Below are 16,325 nucleotides of genomic sequence, written 5' to 3' on the forward strand. Positions count from 1 at the left end.
AGGACTGGGAGAAATTCAGAGTTCAGCAGAGGAGGACAAAGGGCTTAATTAGGAAGGGGAAAAAAAGATTATGAGAGAAAATTGTCAGGGAACATAAAAACGGACTGTAAAAGCTTTTATAGATATGTAAAAAGGAAAAGACTGGTAAAGACAAATGTAGGTCCCCTGCAGACAGAAACAGGTGAATTGATTATGGGGACCAAGGACATGGCAGACCAATTGAATAGTTACTTTGGTTCTGTCTTCACTAAGGAGGACATAAATAATCTTCCAGAAATAGTAAGGGAGAAAGGGTCCAGTGGGATGGAGGAACTGAGCGAAATACATGTTAGTAGGGAAATGGTGTTAGGTAAATTGAAGGGATTGAAGGCAGATAAATCCCCAGGGCCAGATGGTCTGCATCCTAGAGTGCTTAAAGAAGTAGCCCAAGAAATAGTGGATGCATTAGTGATAATTTTTCAAAACTCGTTAGATTCTGGACTAGTTCCTCAGGATTGGAGGGTGGCTAATGTAACCCCACTTTTTGAAAAAGGAGGGAGAGAGAAACCGGGGAATTATAGACCGGTTAGCCTAACGTCGGTGGTGGGGAAACTGCTGGAGTCAGTTATCAAGGATGTGATAACAGCACATTTGGAAAGCGGTGAAATGATCGGACAAAGTCAGCATGGATTTGTGGAAGGAAAATCATGTCTGACGAATCTCATAGAATTTTTTGAGGATGTAATTAGTAGAGTGGATAGGGGAGAACCAGTGGATGTGGTATATTTGGATTTTCAAACGGCTTTTGACAAGGTCCCACACAGGAGATTAGTGTGCAAACTTAAAGCACACGGTATTGGGGGTAAGGTATTGGTGTGGGTGGAGAATTGGTTAGCAGACAGGAAGCAAAGAGTGGGAATAAACGGGACCTTTTCAGAATGGCAGGCCGTGACTAGTGGGGTACCGCAAGGCTCAGTGCTGGGACCCCAGTTGTTTACAATATATATTAATGACTTGGATGAGGGAATTAAATGCAGCATCTCCAAGTTTGCGGATGACACGAAGCTGGGTGGCAGTGTTAGCAGTGAGGAGGATGCTAAGAGGATGCAGGGTGACTTGGATAGGTTGGGTGAGTGGGCAAATTCATGGCAGATGCAATTTAATGTGGATAAATGTGAAGTTATCCACTTTGGTGGCAAAAATAGGAAAACAGATTATTATCTGAATGGTGGCCGATTAGGAAAAGGGGAGGTGCAATGAGACCTGGGTGTCATTATACACCAGTCATTGAAAGTGGGCATGCAGGTACAGCAGGTGGTGAAAAAGGCGAATGGTATGCTGGCATTTATAGTGAGAGGATTCGAGTACAGGAGCAGGGAGGTACTACTGCAGTTGTACAAGGCCTTGGTGAGACCACACCTGGAGTATTGTGTGCAGTTTTGGTCCCCTAATCTGAGGAAAGACATCTTTGCCATAGAGGGAGTACAAAGAAGGTTCACCAGATTGATTCCTGGGATGGTGGGACTTTCATATGAAGAAAGACTGGATGAATTGGGCTTGTACTCGTTGGAATTTAGAAGATTGAGGGGGGATCTAATTGAAACGTATAAGATCCTAAAGGGATTGGACAGGCTAGATGCAGGAAGATTGTTCCTGATGTTGGGGAAGTCCAGAACGAGGGGTCACAGTTTGAGGATAGAGGGGAAGCCTTTTAGGACCGAGATTAGGAAAAACTTCTTCACACAGAGAGTGGTGAATCTGTGGAATTCTCTGCCACAGGAAACTGTTGAGGCCAGTTCATTGGCTATATTTAAGAGGGAGTTAGATATTGCCCTTGTGGCTACGGGGGTCAGGGGGTATGGAGGGAAGGCTGGGGCGGGGTTCTGAGTTGGATGATCAGCCATGATCATAATAAATGGCGGTGCAGGCTCGAAGGGCCGAATGGCCTACTCCTGCACCTATTTTCTATGTTTCTATGTTCTGTGCTGCATCTCGGTGGAATGAGTCTCTGGCTGAATGTACTCCTGTGCGCACCCAGTACGTTATGTAGTGGATGGGAGGCATTGTCCAGGATGGTATGCAACTTGGACAGCATCCTCTTTTCAGAATGCCTTCGAGAAAGTCTGCTCAATATGCTCACTGCATGTTGCTTCTTTAAAAAATCTTCAATAAATTAATCTCCATTATACAAAACCATGTTGACTTTGCTTGATTTTTTTCTGCTTCACATCTCTAATAAGTTTCTAACACTCCTCTAGCCAGACATTAAAGTTACTAGCTTGTAGTTTCTTGCATCCTGTTTCCCTCTCTTTTTGAATAAAGGAACAACATTTGTTATTTTCCAGTCTAATTAAGAATTGAATGGTCTGACGAGCGTTTTTCTCCTGTCAATTATTGATTGTAACCAGCGGCAGGATATTTGACTAACTAATGATTTCTCTATGCCAAATGATTTTTTTTTTGCTGAGTGTCAATAAAAGTGGCGTTACAACTATAATAATTCTTGTCCTCCTTTCTTTGTTCAGAATCCAACCCAGTAAAATCATTGAAGGAGTTTTAGCAAGTTGCCATTGGTTATATTTTGCTGGCCTGTCCCTAATGTACCATATCTCCTGGATGTAACAAAATTCAGAAAAAGGATCTTGTGCTCTCCCAGCGTATATGACAAATAAACTCTTCTCAGGCTTCCAACCGGTTACAGGTATCGATTTTAATCGACGTTTCAGTGACAAACTCTGCCATCTTCATCAGGGATAATGCATGGACATGTCTAGTCCGGTGGTATACTTATCCCCATCATCTGGCCTTCTTGATTGGTTAGTCCTCAACTAATCAGGTTTCAGCCGTGCCACCTCGCTTACAATCGAATTCCAGTTCTTACCTGGAGCAGGACCTTCACCTTTGTTAAAATTCTTTTTCTCTAGTTTTCTTTCGATGGCTTGCATCACCAGGCGGCCCCAACAGCCATTGGCGCAGCACAGTACTTTGTGCTGTTGAAGTCAGTCCTGTGGCCGTTGCGAATGCAGTGTTCTGCTACTGCCGATTTCTCCAGGTAGCCCAAACAACAGGAGTATGTTTACTGCTGGACTCGACATGCCTAGGCATTACCACTATCGAAGATGGCAGAGTTTGTCATCAAAAGTTCTGTTAAAATCAATACCTGTACCTGGCTGAAAAGATCGAGAAGAGTTTATTCATCAAAGTTGTACAGAGAGACTCAAACAAGGAGTCTTACTTGAGTTTCTTCCTGTTAAGTTTACTAGGTAGGCTTCTCTACAATCATGCTTGTTATCCAGGCCAGTTCATTGCAGAGAGCAGAATCTGTCAGCTAGTTCACTGCAGCCAGGAGAATCTATGCATGATGCTTTGTCAGCTTCGAAGGCTGGGTCTGCGGTCCACCATGCCCACCTGCGCTGCATTCAGAAGGGTTGGAGTGAAGTAATTTTATAATTGGAGCACATGCTATTGTTAAGGACTGCACATTATAGATCAGAACTGTGACAATGAAATGCTCATACAAGCCCTGTACTCACTTTAAAGAGTTTTTTTAAATGTTTTATTAGTGACACCAGTGATAGAAGTGATAGAAGTGATAGATGACCAAGATAATGAAGATGACCAAGAGCAGAAAAGACTGTATCGAGAAGAATTGGAGTTGAAGCATAAAGTAAATTACCTCTTGTTTGACTTCTTTGATTTTGCATTGCCTCCTTAGTCCCACTCAGTTATTTGGTTTTGTTAGTTACATTCATTACTTAACTTTCCTCTTCTTTTATCATCTATTCCTCTTGGGTAATTGGATACTCATCTTGCTGCACCTACTGGATCTTGTCCTCTGAAAGATTGCTTGGACATCTTAAATCCCACCTAGTGATGAAACGGAAAAATACTGGAGCTGCTCAGCTGGGCTGGCAGGTTTAGTGGAAAGGGAAACCGAATTAACATTTCAGGTCAATGACCCCTCATTAGAGTTGGAAGAATATTGAGCCTATATATATTCCAGGCAGACGTCCATGAACCATAAGACATAGGAGCAGAATTAGACCATTTGGCTCATCGAATTTGCTCTGCCATTTCATCATGGCTGATTGCATGTTGAAATATAAGACCATTTTCAGTTTTTAGAACCATACTGTGCAGAAGGAGGCTATTAGATTAGTGCCTATTACTTTGAGGGGAAGTCCAGTTAGTCCAATTTCCTGCCCTTTCTGCAGATCCCAAAGAGAAGGCAATTTAACTTCTACTGAAATCAATTTCATTTATTCTGTCTGAACCCTTCATGATTTTATACACTACCAAATTTTCTCTTCACCTTCTCTGTCTAAGCTGAACATGGTGAGGTTTTAATTTGTGATTTGTAAAAGCACTCAAATTTATGTGATGTGATCTTTAGCTTTAAAGTTCAACGTAAACTTATTATCAAAGCACATACCTATGTCCTTGCAGGCATTTACAGAAAAATAAAGAGATACAATAGAGTTTACGAAAGACCATTTATAACAAAGACTGATAGATATCCATTGCGTAAAAGAGGACAAATGTGCCAAAAATAAATAAAAAAGTCAATACATTATACTGAGAACATGAGTTGTGGAGTCCTTGAATTATAGAGTCCATGAGTGTGGACTCAAGTCAGCGTTGAGTTGAGTGAAATGTTGGGACAGCACGGTAGCATAGAGGTTAGCACAACGCTTTACAGTTCCTGCCGCTGCCTGTACATTCTCCCTGTGATCATGTGGGTTTCCTCTGGGTGCTCTGGTTTCTTCCCACAGTTCAAAAGATCTATCAGTTGGTAGGTTAATTGGTCATTGTAAACTGTATGATTAAATCAGGGGTTTCTGTGCAGCATGGCTTGAAGTTTTAAAAAAAGTTATCCACGCTGCTTCAGTAATTACAGTAATAACTGTTTCTGAATCTAGTGGTGTTGTACCCACGGCTCCTGTACCTCCTGCCCGATGTAGCAGCAAGAAGAGAGCATGGGCTGCTCTCTGCTCAATCAAAGGCTGCCCTTTGCCATCCTACCACTCAGCAGCACTTTCCAGAGGCCAGAGCGAAGAAGAACAGTCCAATATCTAATCAGTTTTAACTTTTACGTAGTTTAAACTATGCACAATGCAAATCTCTTCTCATGACCTTTCAGATTTGTGAGGTTATTTGGAGGCAGATTCGCAATTGTAAAACATGCAGGAAATTGAAGCCCTTTTCTCCCATCGTTATCCAGGACTTGATTGCAGAACGGGAGAAGTTGATGAAACACAACCAAAAAATGGAGAACAAGCTAGCTGAATATTATAAGAAGAAAGCAGAGGAATCAAAGATTGAGTTAAAGAAATCCCACGCTGATTATGATCAACGATACTTGAAGTTCATGGGTAAGGCAAAAATTAGGATGTGGAAAGGATTATCTGGCAAGGAAACATTAGGGAATGAGGGAGTGAATACAATTTCTGGGATAGTGGATGTAGAGCCAGTCCAGGGGTCTTCTATGCCTTGGAAGCAGTCGAGCTTCTTCAATGTCGTTGGAGCTATAAAGAGCACTCTTTAACAACACTTCAGCAGCAAGAAATCTACTGGAGAAACACAGAGAGTTAAGCAGCATCGTTGGAGAGAGGGTGGGAAGGAACTGTCGAGGTCTTGAGTCAAAGCAATGTGTTGGGACTGAGTGGAGAGCGAGATGGGCAGTATAAAGTGGGGAGGGGGAATGATGAGAAAGGCACCCAAGGCAATTGGTGGAGTGAAAAAGTGTGAAAGATGACAGGCTGATTGCATCAGATAGGGGAGAAGAGTGGGCATGGGAGAAAGTGACAGGAGAATGAGAGATGGAGGCAGACAAGGAGAGAGAAAAAGGTAGAGTATAGAATGAACATATATTAGCAGTCCAGCATCCAAGGATGGTGTTCCTTCATTAATTTTACACCCTCAGGAAAGGAGTGGAGAAAGGTAGATCAGGACGGATGCCGTTGACCCGTGTTTGCTCGTCTCTCATAGATCTTCTGGCTAAGGTGCAGGGTACTTATAAGGAAGAGCTGGCATTGTATGAGGAACAGATCGGCCATCTTAACGCCAAGTGTGAGGAGCAACAGCAGCTGACAGATAATGAATGGAAGATGGTTCAGTCTAGGAAGAAAGCTGTAGCAAAGACTGCAATAAACAAGCGGCCGGGAAGGCAAGCCGCTCTTCAGGTAAATTGATCTTTACTCAATACAGCTTCAAGGAGTGATGGAGCATATATTGCACTGCATAATGTGTTTCATTTGTAACAGAACACAGTCTGAATTAACTCTCACTGTCCTGTTAATGCCTCTCTTGTTGAACCCCCCCCCACCCTGCCAGCTGACTACTTCAAATAATTTTGTTGAGTTTTTTCAAGATACTGAGAACTGATGTTGTTTAACTTTGTATCACACACACACACACACACACAAAATGCTGGAAGAACTCAGCAGGCCAGGCAGCATCTTTGTGTGGTAAACCATATATATATGTTGTAACTGGGTTACCTGCCTGGACACAGCCCTCTGCTGATTGCTCCTGTGGCTTCTCCCACAGACCCCTGAATAAAGGCGACTGCGCCATTGCTCCTCCTCTCAGTCCAGGGCAGATACTCAGCATGGTGGAGATCACATTTTACTGCTAATAATAAAAGCCTTTCAGTATTTACTCTACTTCCAGTCTTTTGGAGTTATTGATGGTGCATCACCATGGAAAAGATGAGTCCCTACATCAGGACTCGAAAGGAAGGGAGAAGTCAGTGTAAGGAGGTGGGGAGGAAGAAGTACAAGGGGGCAGGTGATAGGTGGAACCGGGAGAGGGAGAGGCAGTGAAGTAAAGGGTTGAGAAGTTGTTTGGTGAAAGAGATAAAGGGCTGAAGAAGGGTGAATCTGATATGTGAGGACTGAAGACCAGGGAAGAGGGGAAGGGAAGGAGCACCAGAGGGAGGTGATAGGCAGGTAAGTACAGAAGGTGAGAGAGGGAAACGGGAATGGGGTATGGTGCAGGAGAGGAAGTGGGGGCAACTACCAGAAGTTCAAGAGATCGATGTTTATGCTATTAGATTGGAGGCTAAGTTAACTGTCACTATCCTGTTGATGTCTTTCTTGTTGACTAGTTTAAATAATTTTGTTATGTTTGTCCACAAAGCTTCAAGTTACTGAAAACTAGAGTTATGTAACTCAGTGTCTGAAACTGAAAAACTGAGGTGAAAAGTTAACATCAACGTTGAAGTTAGGAAAGTCAGGGAGCAAATAACAGAAGCCAGAAATTGCTGTGGATTTTAAATGTCTCTAGAAGAGAGAATGGAGAGATTTTATGAGACTCTGCAACCTAACCGGCTATGGGTTTGGTCAGAAAACTAAGAATAATCTAATCTAATCTAATAACTCACGTGAAGTTTTGGAGCACCCCAGTAGTCAGGCAGTATCTATGGGAAGGAATAGAGTTGATGTTTCAGGCCGAGACCCTTCATCACGACTAGAATGAAAGGAGGAAGAAGCCATAATAAGAAGATGGGGGAGGGAGGGAACGTCGACTCAGACCATGAGGGGCCTGTGTCGGGCATTTTCATGCCTTACAAGGCGCAGATTGGGAGTCTGTGTGGGACGCCACTCCTCGCACAGACACTAGAGCAATGTGTGGTTAAGTGCCTTGCTCAAGGGCACAATCACGCTGCCACAGCCGAGGCTCGAACTAGCGACCTTCAGATCACTAGACGAACACCTTAACCATTTGGCCACGTGCCCAACACGAGGGGAAGGAATTACAGGCTATAAGGTGATAGGTGAACCCCTGTGAGGGGGGAGCTAGGTGGGTGGGGAGGGGTGAATTAAGAAGCTGGGACGTGATAGGTGCAAAAATCAAAGTGCTGAAGAAGGAGGAATTGATAGAAAAAGGGGAGTGGACCTTGGGAGAAAGGAGAGGAGGAGGGACATGAGAGGGAGTGATAGGCAGGTAAGGAGAAGAGAAGAGGTGAAGGGGAAGCCATAATGTGGAATAGAAGATGAGAGAAATTGCGGGGGTGGGGGGGGAGGGAGAAACAACCGGAGGCCATGCCATAAGGTTGGAGACTACCCGGACAGAGGTGGATGGTGCCTTTGCTTTTTTGCAGAAGTGGGTGGGGGTGGGAGGGCCGTCGTTATGGAGGCTGCTTGTGCGTGGGGGCGTGGGGGGTAGTCGGGGAAGCGTTGAAGTTCCAACGTTTTATCTGTCACTCACTCTGTGGGGCCCTTTTCTATTTTCATGGATGTCTGCAAAGATCAACAATTTCAGGAATTGAATTGAGTTTATTTCTTACATCCCTCACATACATGAGGAGTAAAAATCTTTATGTTACATCTCCGTCTAAATGTGCAATATATAGTAATTTGTGATAAATAGTATGTACAACAGGACAGTCAATATACCATAGAAATACAATTGTATCAGCATGAATTAATCGGTCTGATGGCCTGGTGGAAGAAGCTGTCCGGGAGATGTGTATTGCATACATTTCTCTGATATTAAATGGAACTTTTGAACTATTGAATACGAGGCGTTGCCCCTCCAGCCTGGGAGTGGTCTCATCTCAGCAGCTGAGGAGGCCATGGACTGACCTGTTGGAATGTGAGTGGGTTTAAATTACTAATCTAACTTCTGCATTGTCAGCTGGGCCTTCTGTCTGCAGTACTGAAACAAAAAACACTAATGGACGGCTATAAGGGGGGCACAGCTGAACTCTGCATCCATGGCTGTGGACCTCGTTCAGACCTGCAATTTCACCCAGACCTGGGACTCCTCAGCATAATTCTGCGAGGTTTGAGGAATTCACCCCACCTGGCAATATGAAAGGAAAGAACAGTCTGTTGCCTACCATATGATTCCTATGAACAGTGAATGGTTACCTGTCACCACCGGCTACTTGCTTTTTCTTGTGGACTGTAAATCTCTAAAAGCGGCAGGTCTGTGTTAACACATCTATACTGTCTCAAGCCCCCTGAGCCAGTACTCAGACTGGCTACTTCTATCTTTGCTGCAAAAATCGGTGCTTTAATACTAAGAAATTCTCAAGTGAGGGAAAGAAGAAGACCAGAGCAATGTTAATCAAATGTAGGACGACAGAATAATTGAAATGGAGGTAGAGAGAGGAAAGAGCAAGGGTTCCTAACCTTTTTATGCCATAGACTGAGGGGTCTGTGGACCCCCGGGCTAGAGGAAAGTAAACGTGATTTTAGGTTAATTCTACCAAAGAGTTAAATGAACTTCCCTTGATAAGGGAGTAGTGGTAAAGGTGATTCTGTGAATGCATCCCACTTTCAAAGGGAGCACAGGTCAGAATTAGAAGGACAATGGATTCATATTTTCTTATCCAACTGCCTCTCCCCCCCACCCCTCACCAGCAGCAGTAGATGATATGTCTCCCTTGTTGGATTTTGACAGGAGTGAGCTTTATAGACAAAGACCTGCAAGAAAAAAAATCCTACAAAAATGGTGGCTACAGCCCAGTCCATCGCAGGGAAAGCCCTCCCCACTATTGAGCACACCTACAAAATGTGCTGCCACAAGAAAGCAGGGACATTATCAAGGACCCCCACTCTCCAGGCCAGGTTCTCTCCTTCCTGCTGCCATCGGGAAGAAGGTACGGGAGCCTTCAGTCCCACACTAACAAGTTCAGGAACAGTTGTCACCATCAGGCTCATATATATGTGTGTGTGTGTGTGTGTGTGTGTGTGTGTGTATTTCTAAAGATTACTTATGTATCTATCTATTTATATATTTACTTATTTATCTATATGTGTTTATCTGTTTATTTATTTGCACTTGACCACTTCGTCTTCTTTTGCAAGTGGTTGCTTGTCAGTCATTATTTGTGTTTAGTTTTTCATTGATTCTGTTGTATTTCATTGTTCTGATGTGAATGCCTGCAAGGAACTGAATCTCAGGATTGTAAATGGTGACATATATGTACTTAGGTAATAAATCTGAACTTGTAGAAGGGACGAGTCTATTTAATGGAAACATTTTGATGTGAGAAGGCACTAAATGGGCGTGTTGGCGGTTTAGAGTTACTTCTGGGATTTGTAGAATGATACCAACTTTTCCTATTACCTTCCCACATGCTTTACTTGTCGCCAGTAAATGAACACAAGAACATTTAGAATCACAGCTCTTGAAACTCTGAACCTGGGTAGATATCTGTTAGTGAATCAAACACAAAGTATTAGAGTTTGGGAATGGAACACTTACTGTAACAGTGGGAGATCCAGGGACAATACTATACCCTCCCAAATCAAGTTTGGCTTGGTTTCAATACAGTGTAAGGGGTATACTCCATTGCCTTATATTCATTGGTTCCAAACATACAAATGCAATTCTTAAACTCAAAACAAAAATAAATAAATAGGCATCCATTAGTCTTGCGAGACCATGGATCTGCACCTGGAAAGTCTTCACTCTCCAGGGTGCAGGCCTGGCCAAGGTTGTATGGAAGCCCATGCTGCAAGTCTCTTCTCTCCACGACACCAATGTTGTCCAAGAGAAGGGCATTAGGACCCATACAGCTTGGCACCAGTGTCATCACAGAGCAATGTGTGGTTAAGTGCCTTGCTCAAGGACACAACACATTCTCTCGGCTGGGGCTCGAACTCACGACCTTCAAGTAGCTAGTCTAGTGCCTTAACCGCTTGGCCATGTGCCCACAAACAAAAATAAAGATAAATTTAAAAAAAACAACTCATTATCTTATTTTCTGTGTGTGTGTGTGTGTGTGTGTGTGTGTGTGTAGGAACTAGAACAAATTCAGAATATCGAGGAGCAGAAAGAGAAGGAGTTGAGGCAGACTCGATTCCTGACTATCAGGATGAAGAATAAGCTGAAGTATTATGAGCATCAACTGAAGGCGAAGGAGGAACTGGCAGGCGGGCTAAATCTGATCGACTATGAACAGCTGAAAATCGAGAACCAGACTTACAGTGAAAAGATTGAGGAACGTATTGAGGTAAGCAGGGGCAAAGAGCTAAAGAGAGTGTAATCACACTTACTACGTAAATGGGCTACGTAAGTTAGTATTGCAATAACCTGGTTCAACAGTGTTACATTATGCTATATCAACATTGCAAGTAGTTGTCCAGACTGAAATGTCAGGTTAGTTCAACCTGAATGGTGAGAGGATTGAGTCATACTGAATTTAGAGTACTGTATTTTGTAAATAAGGAAAATTTACGAGGATGTTGCCGGGACTTGATGACCTGAGTTATCAGGAAAGATTGAATAGGTTTGGACTTTATTCCCTGGAGCGTAGGAGAACGAGGGAGACTTGACAGAGATACACAAAGTTATAAGGGATATAGGTAGGGTTAATGCAAGCAGGCTTTTTTTAAACCGCTAAGGTAGGGTGAGATAGAACTAGGGATCGTAGGTTAAGGGTGAAAGGTGAAATATTTAGGGGGAACTTCTTCACTCACAGTGTGGAACAAGCCGTCAGCGGTAATGGTGGATGTGTGTTCCATTAGGGGAAGTATGGGTGAGGTTGTATAGAGGTCTATGGTTCAGATGGGACTAGGCAGAATAATAGTTTGGTACGGACTAGATGGGCCAAAGGGCCTGTTTCTGAGTTGTATCAGTGGGATATTCCAACAGCAAGAGGACCCAAACTACTTTGAGATGGAATTCCCGGTGTAGAAGTGGCAATGGGATAAGCAGTACTTCAAAGGCAAAATACCGTAAATGTTGGAACTTCTGGAGCATCTGTAGTACACTACTTTTGGATTTCTGTTTCTTTTAAGGAGAGTTTATGTAATCTAGGATCTTATTTTCTGAAATGTTGGAGATTGAGTGGTGATCTGCTTGAGATATGTAAGCTCATGAGGGGTATAGAGAGAGAAGCACTTAGTCTCCTTCCCAGGGAGGGGAGCTAAAAATGAGAGAGCATAGGTTGAAGGTCAGAGGTGAGGAATGTAAAAAGTACATCAGGAGCAGCTTCTTCATGCAAAGGGTGATACCCATCTGGAATGAGCTGCCAGAAATACTGGTTGACACAGACACCATCCAGATTTAAGAGCCATCTCAAGAAGTACATCTTAGGAGAGGTTTAGAGATTGAAGGACCAAGCTTGAGCTGATTGGATTAGCGTGCTGGGCATCACATCGGGGATGAATTGTGCTGAACGGCCCATTTTGGTGCTCAGTGACCATCACTGTTCCCAGATCAATGGTTGTGATATATGTGTGATGCTACTGCCTTTTAGCCACTGGCAGTTAAGGCAACTTTGATAAAGTGAAGCACAATAAGTTATTTGAGATACTACAGGAAACTCTAGCTTTAGATTCGAAAGACCTCCGCCTAATCAGAAATCTGTACTGGGAACAAACTGCCACTGTAAGAATAGATGGAGAAGTGAGTCAGTTTACAAAAATCAAGAGAGGCATTAGACAAGGGTGTGTTTTCTCCCCTGATTTATTTAATGTGTACAGTAAAACAATATTACAAAAAATAAGAGATATCTTGGGAATCAAAGTTGGCGGTGAAAACATCATTAATTTCAGATATGTGAATGACACTGTGTTAATTGCAAGTACGGAGGAAGAACTACAAACTTAATTGATATAATTGTTGAAGAAAGTGCAAAAATGAGTCTATCTATCAATTGCAAAAAGACAGAATGCATGGTGATCTCCAAAAAGAAGGAGAATCCCATCTGCAGGCTGAGAATAAATGGGGAAGACATAAAACAAGTACAGAACTTTTGCTACTTAGGAAGCTGGGTAACATTGGATGGCAGGTGCGACATGGACATCAAAAGAAGAATAGGGATGGCGAAAGACACCTTTATGAGAATGAAGAGTATACTGACCAATACTAAACTAGGCATGACAACCCGCCTCAGAGTACTGAAATGTTACGTTTATCCAGTTATGTTGTATGGCTCAGAATGTTGGACAATATCTAGTAACATGAGGAAATGAATTGAAGCAGCAGAGATGTGGTTTTTGAGGAGGATGCAAAGAACATCATGGACGAAACGAATATCTAACGAGGATGTCATGAACAGAGCAAACACAAAAAGACAAATAATGTATGAGATCATGAAAAGGCAACGTAACTTCATTGGACATGTGATTAGGAAAGAGGAGTTAGAATGCACGGTAATTATGGGAAAGATTGAAGGGAAGAAAGCAAGAGGAAGGCAAAGACAAATGATGATGGAGACAGCAGCCAGAGAACTGGAAATGAATACCAATGAATTGATCCACTTGACCCGAAACAGGAGTGGGTGGGCCATGGCAGTCAGAGCTCAAACGGGGCACGGGACGTGATGATGATAATGATGATGATTTAAGGCAGCAACGAAGATCCTCCATTTCTGACAGTGTTCAGGGCTTCCTTCAACATGTCAGTATCTTCCTCTTGGTTTTCACTACTGTCAGTCATGCAGTTCCCGGGTGGAGACTGAGGAATACCGTCACACTCAGACGTGGAAGGATTCTTCATTGCTGTTTCCGTAACGGTTTTGTTTTACCAGTCAAGGTTGTTAGCCCTGAGCTGAACCCCCGAACCTGGAGGACCGGTGGACCACTCTTAGTTTGGTCTCTACCCTTTGACCTGTTTGTCATGGGTGACCCTACCAAGAGCCAAAGGATAAAGCCCTGACTCCAGCCAACATAGCTCTCCAGGTCATTGATGCAGGCAAGCCTCCAAAACCAAAGACAAGGTTGTGGTCCTCTTGGAGGATGGAATGATGAGTGGATGCTAGTTCCCAATATCCTCATGGTGTAAGGACTTACTCGAAAGCAGAGATACAGTCGAAGGATATAATGATAGATAAGACATGAAAACATTTGTACAGCAGCAGGACATTGAACCTCAAGAGTTCTGCACAAATGCAGCCCCTGCTTTGCATTTTACAGCCTTGGTTTAATTTTACAGGAAGTCACCAAACTGAAGAAGAAGATAGCAGCTACCATTGAAGTGCTGACTCACACCAAGGAGAAGCTGGAGTATGTGGAGAAAGAGAACGAGAAGAAGAAAACTGAACTCAGGGAGGTTGAGGCCACTGTAGCACAGGTAATGGTGATAGGGAGAGGCTATTAGAAGGGAAGATGAGGGAGATAGCAAACACTGGAAGGGAGAGAGTGGGAATACAGGTGTGGTGAGGATAGGGAATATAGGCAGGGAGTGTCTTTTGCAGTGGGTTCAGGAAGTGGGGTAAGTTGGGAGGGATGAGTAGCTAGGAGGTGTGAGTGTAGTAAGCTGAGGGAAAGGGCAGGTACTGGAGAGAGGATGGATGCAAGGAGTACATAGAGGTACTAGAAACAAAGGGAGCAGGGTCATGTAGGGTTTTGGTGATATAGAGGAACTTTGCTCCCCTGTGTTAGGCAGTGACAGACTTGCCCTCTATTACACTATCCCAGTGTTATTACAGTGACAGACCTGTACTGTATTCCAGTGTTATACAATGAGAGACCAACTCCCACCAGTGGTACGGTGCCCCAGTGTTACAAACTGCCAGACCACCAGCACTGTACCTGTGTGTGTAGAGGTACAGATCTATTCCCAGCAGTACTTTATCCCAATGTTATGCAATGACAGACCTTTGTCTACCAGTAACTGTGCCCCATTGTCATACAGTAATGGACCTGTGTCCACCATTGCTGTGCATTGTGTTCAGAATGTATATGGTTGATAATGAACCCAGAAATGAAAGGGTAAATGATTAAGGAGTGTTTGATGGCCTTGAGCCTGAACTCATTGGAGTTTAGAAGGATGAGGGGGGGATCTTGTTGAAACCTACCAAATATGAAAGGCCTAGATCGAGTAGACATGAAGAGGATGTTTCCAATAGTGGGAGAGTCTAGGATTAGAGGGGAGATTCTCAGAATAGTAGGACATCCCTTTAGAGCAGAGAAGAGGAGTAATTTCTTTAGCCAGAGAATGGTGAATCTGTGGAATTCATTGGCACAGATGGCTGCGGAGGTCAAGTCATTGGATATATTTAAAGTGGAGGTTGAGTGGTTCTTGATCGAGCATCAAAAGGTACAGGGTCCTCCTAATAGAAGAGTTGGGTTAAGAGGGAAAATAAATCAGCCATAATCAAATGATGGAGCCAATCAAACAATTGGGTGAATGGCTTAATTCTGCTCCTATGTTTCTTAGACCTGGATCCAGACTTATGCCTGAGATGGTCCATGCATCTCACTCATCCCAGTGTCTCCAATTGTGATATTAGGTGTGACCTGGGAACTGGACTATCTGCAGTGGTGTTGAGATGCTGCCTGCACCGTGCTCCTCTTGACTCCTATGCAAATCTGCCTGGCAGACAATTTCTGAGGAGCTGGAGCTGCCATGGTGATTCCTGAGAGCTGTTGGCCATCCTAGAGCCGGAGCAGCTGGCAGGGCACTTGTCCAGGGCGGACAGAAGTGAGCCACGTAGATCAGGAGTCTCACTCCATCAGGTTCCTGACCCTGGCTGTAGACAGAGTTCTTGCGGAGAAACCGTTCCCGTTCATGAGGGAGAAACCAATTAATTCCATCGGCATGAAAGTGAATGAAATGATCAGTGAAAGTACAAAAAGTGAAGCGAGGTAAACTTCTTTATACAGAAAGAAGTTTACCTCACTTCACTTTTTGTACTTTCACTGATTGTAGACTGAAAACCCAGACTGAAAGTCTTAGGAACAGCTTCTTTCCCACCCCTATCAGATTTCTGAATGGCCCATGAACCCATGAACACTTCCCCGTTATTTGTCCTTTGCATTATTTATTTGTTTGTGTAACTTATTGTAATTTTTATGCTTTGAACAGTACTACTGCCCACAAAGCAACACATTCCATTACATATGTCGATGACGATAAAGCTGATTCTGTAAAGCTCTGCGGGGTTGGGTGGTGGAAACAGGTTCGTATTGTGACATCTGAAAGAGAAGTTGATAAGTCTTTGAAAGAAGAAAGTGAAGGTCTGAGGAGAATGCTCAGGGGTGCAGGGGGTAATTAATTTGTCCTAATGTTGGATTGGCACAGACTTGATGGACTGAATGGCCTCCCTCCACATTGGGATTTCTGATTCTGTAACCCAGCTTCCATTTGCTGTTGTTACAGAAGAGGGAGATCTTGACCAAAACAAAACAGGCACGGGACAGGTTCCGGACCGCCAACGCCAAGCTGAAGGAGGAGTGCGGCTTGCTGTGTAACAAGCTGCTGCTTCATGACCTCGAAGACAACGTGGACACCAACGAGAGACTGCGGTACAAGCTGGAGGAGCTAAAGAGGCGACACATTGACTTAACTCTCAACTCCTATGGAATCAAGAAGAAAATTGAGTGGGTAAAGATGGGGCAGTTGCAGGCTCAGTGAGAGCCCTCAGGAGACAGGGAGAGAAG

The 16,325-nt window shown here is 43.6% G+C and overlaps 1 protein-coding gene across 1 annotated transcript in view; it reads left to right on the top strand.

The window, feature by feature from the left end:
- The window catches only part of cfap184 (cilia and flagella associated protein 184), a 36,919-nt gene extending 20,601 nt beyond the window's left edge, over positions 1–16,318 (top strand). Inside the window, exons 7-12 of the mRNA XM_063062798.1 lie at positions 3,543–3,646; positions 5,201–5,351; positions 5,968–6,161; positions 10,736–10,948; positions 13,876–14,013; positions 16,045–16,318. Coding sequence (XP_062918868.1) covers positions 3,543–3,646; positions 5,201–5,351; positions 5,968–6,161; positions 10,736–10,948; positions 13,876–14,013; positions 16,045–16,299 — 1,055 coding nt within the window. The 3' untranslated portion in view covers positions 16,300–16,318. The remainder of the gene's footprint in view (positions 1–3,542; positions 3,647–5,200; positions 5,352–5,967; positions 6,162–10,735; positions 10,949–13,875; positions 14,014–16,044) is intronic.
- The last annotated feature ends 7 nt before the right edge of the window (positions 16,319–16,325 follow it).

This window comes from Mobula hypostoma, chromosome 11 (assembly GCF_963921235.1).
Source record: "Mobula hypostoma chromosome 11, sMobHyp1.1, whole genome shotgun sequence".
Taxonomy (NCBI): domain Eukaryota; kingdom Metazoa; phylum Chordata; class Chondrichthyes; order Myliobatiformes; family Myliobatidae; genus Mobula; species Mobula hypostoma.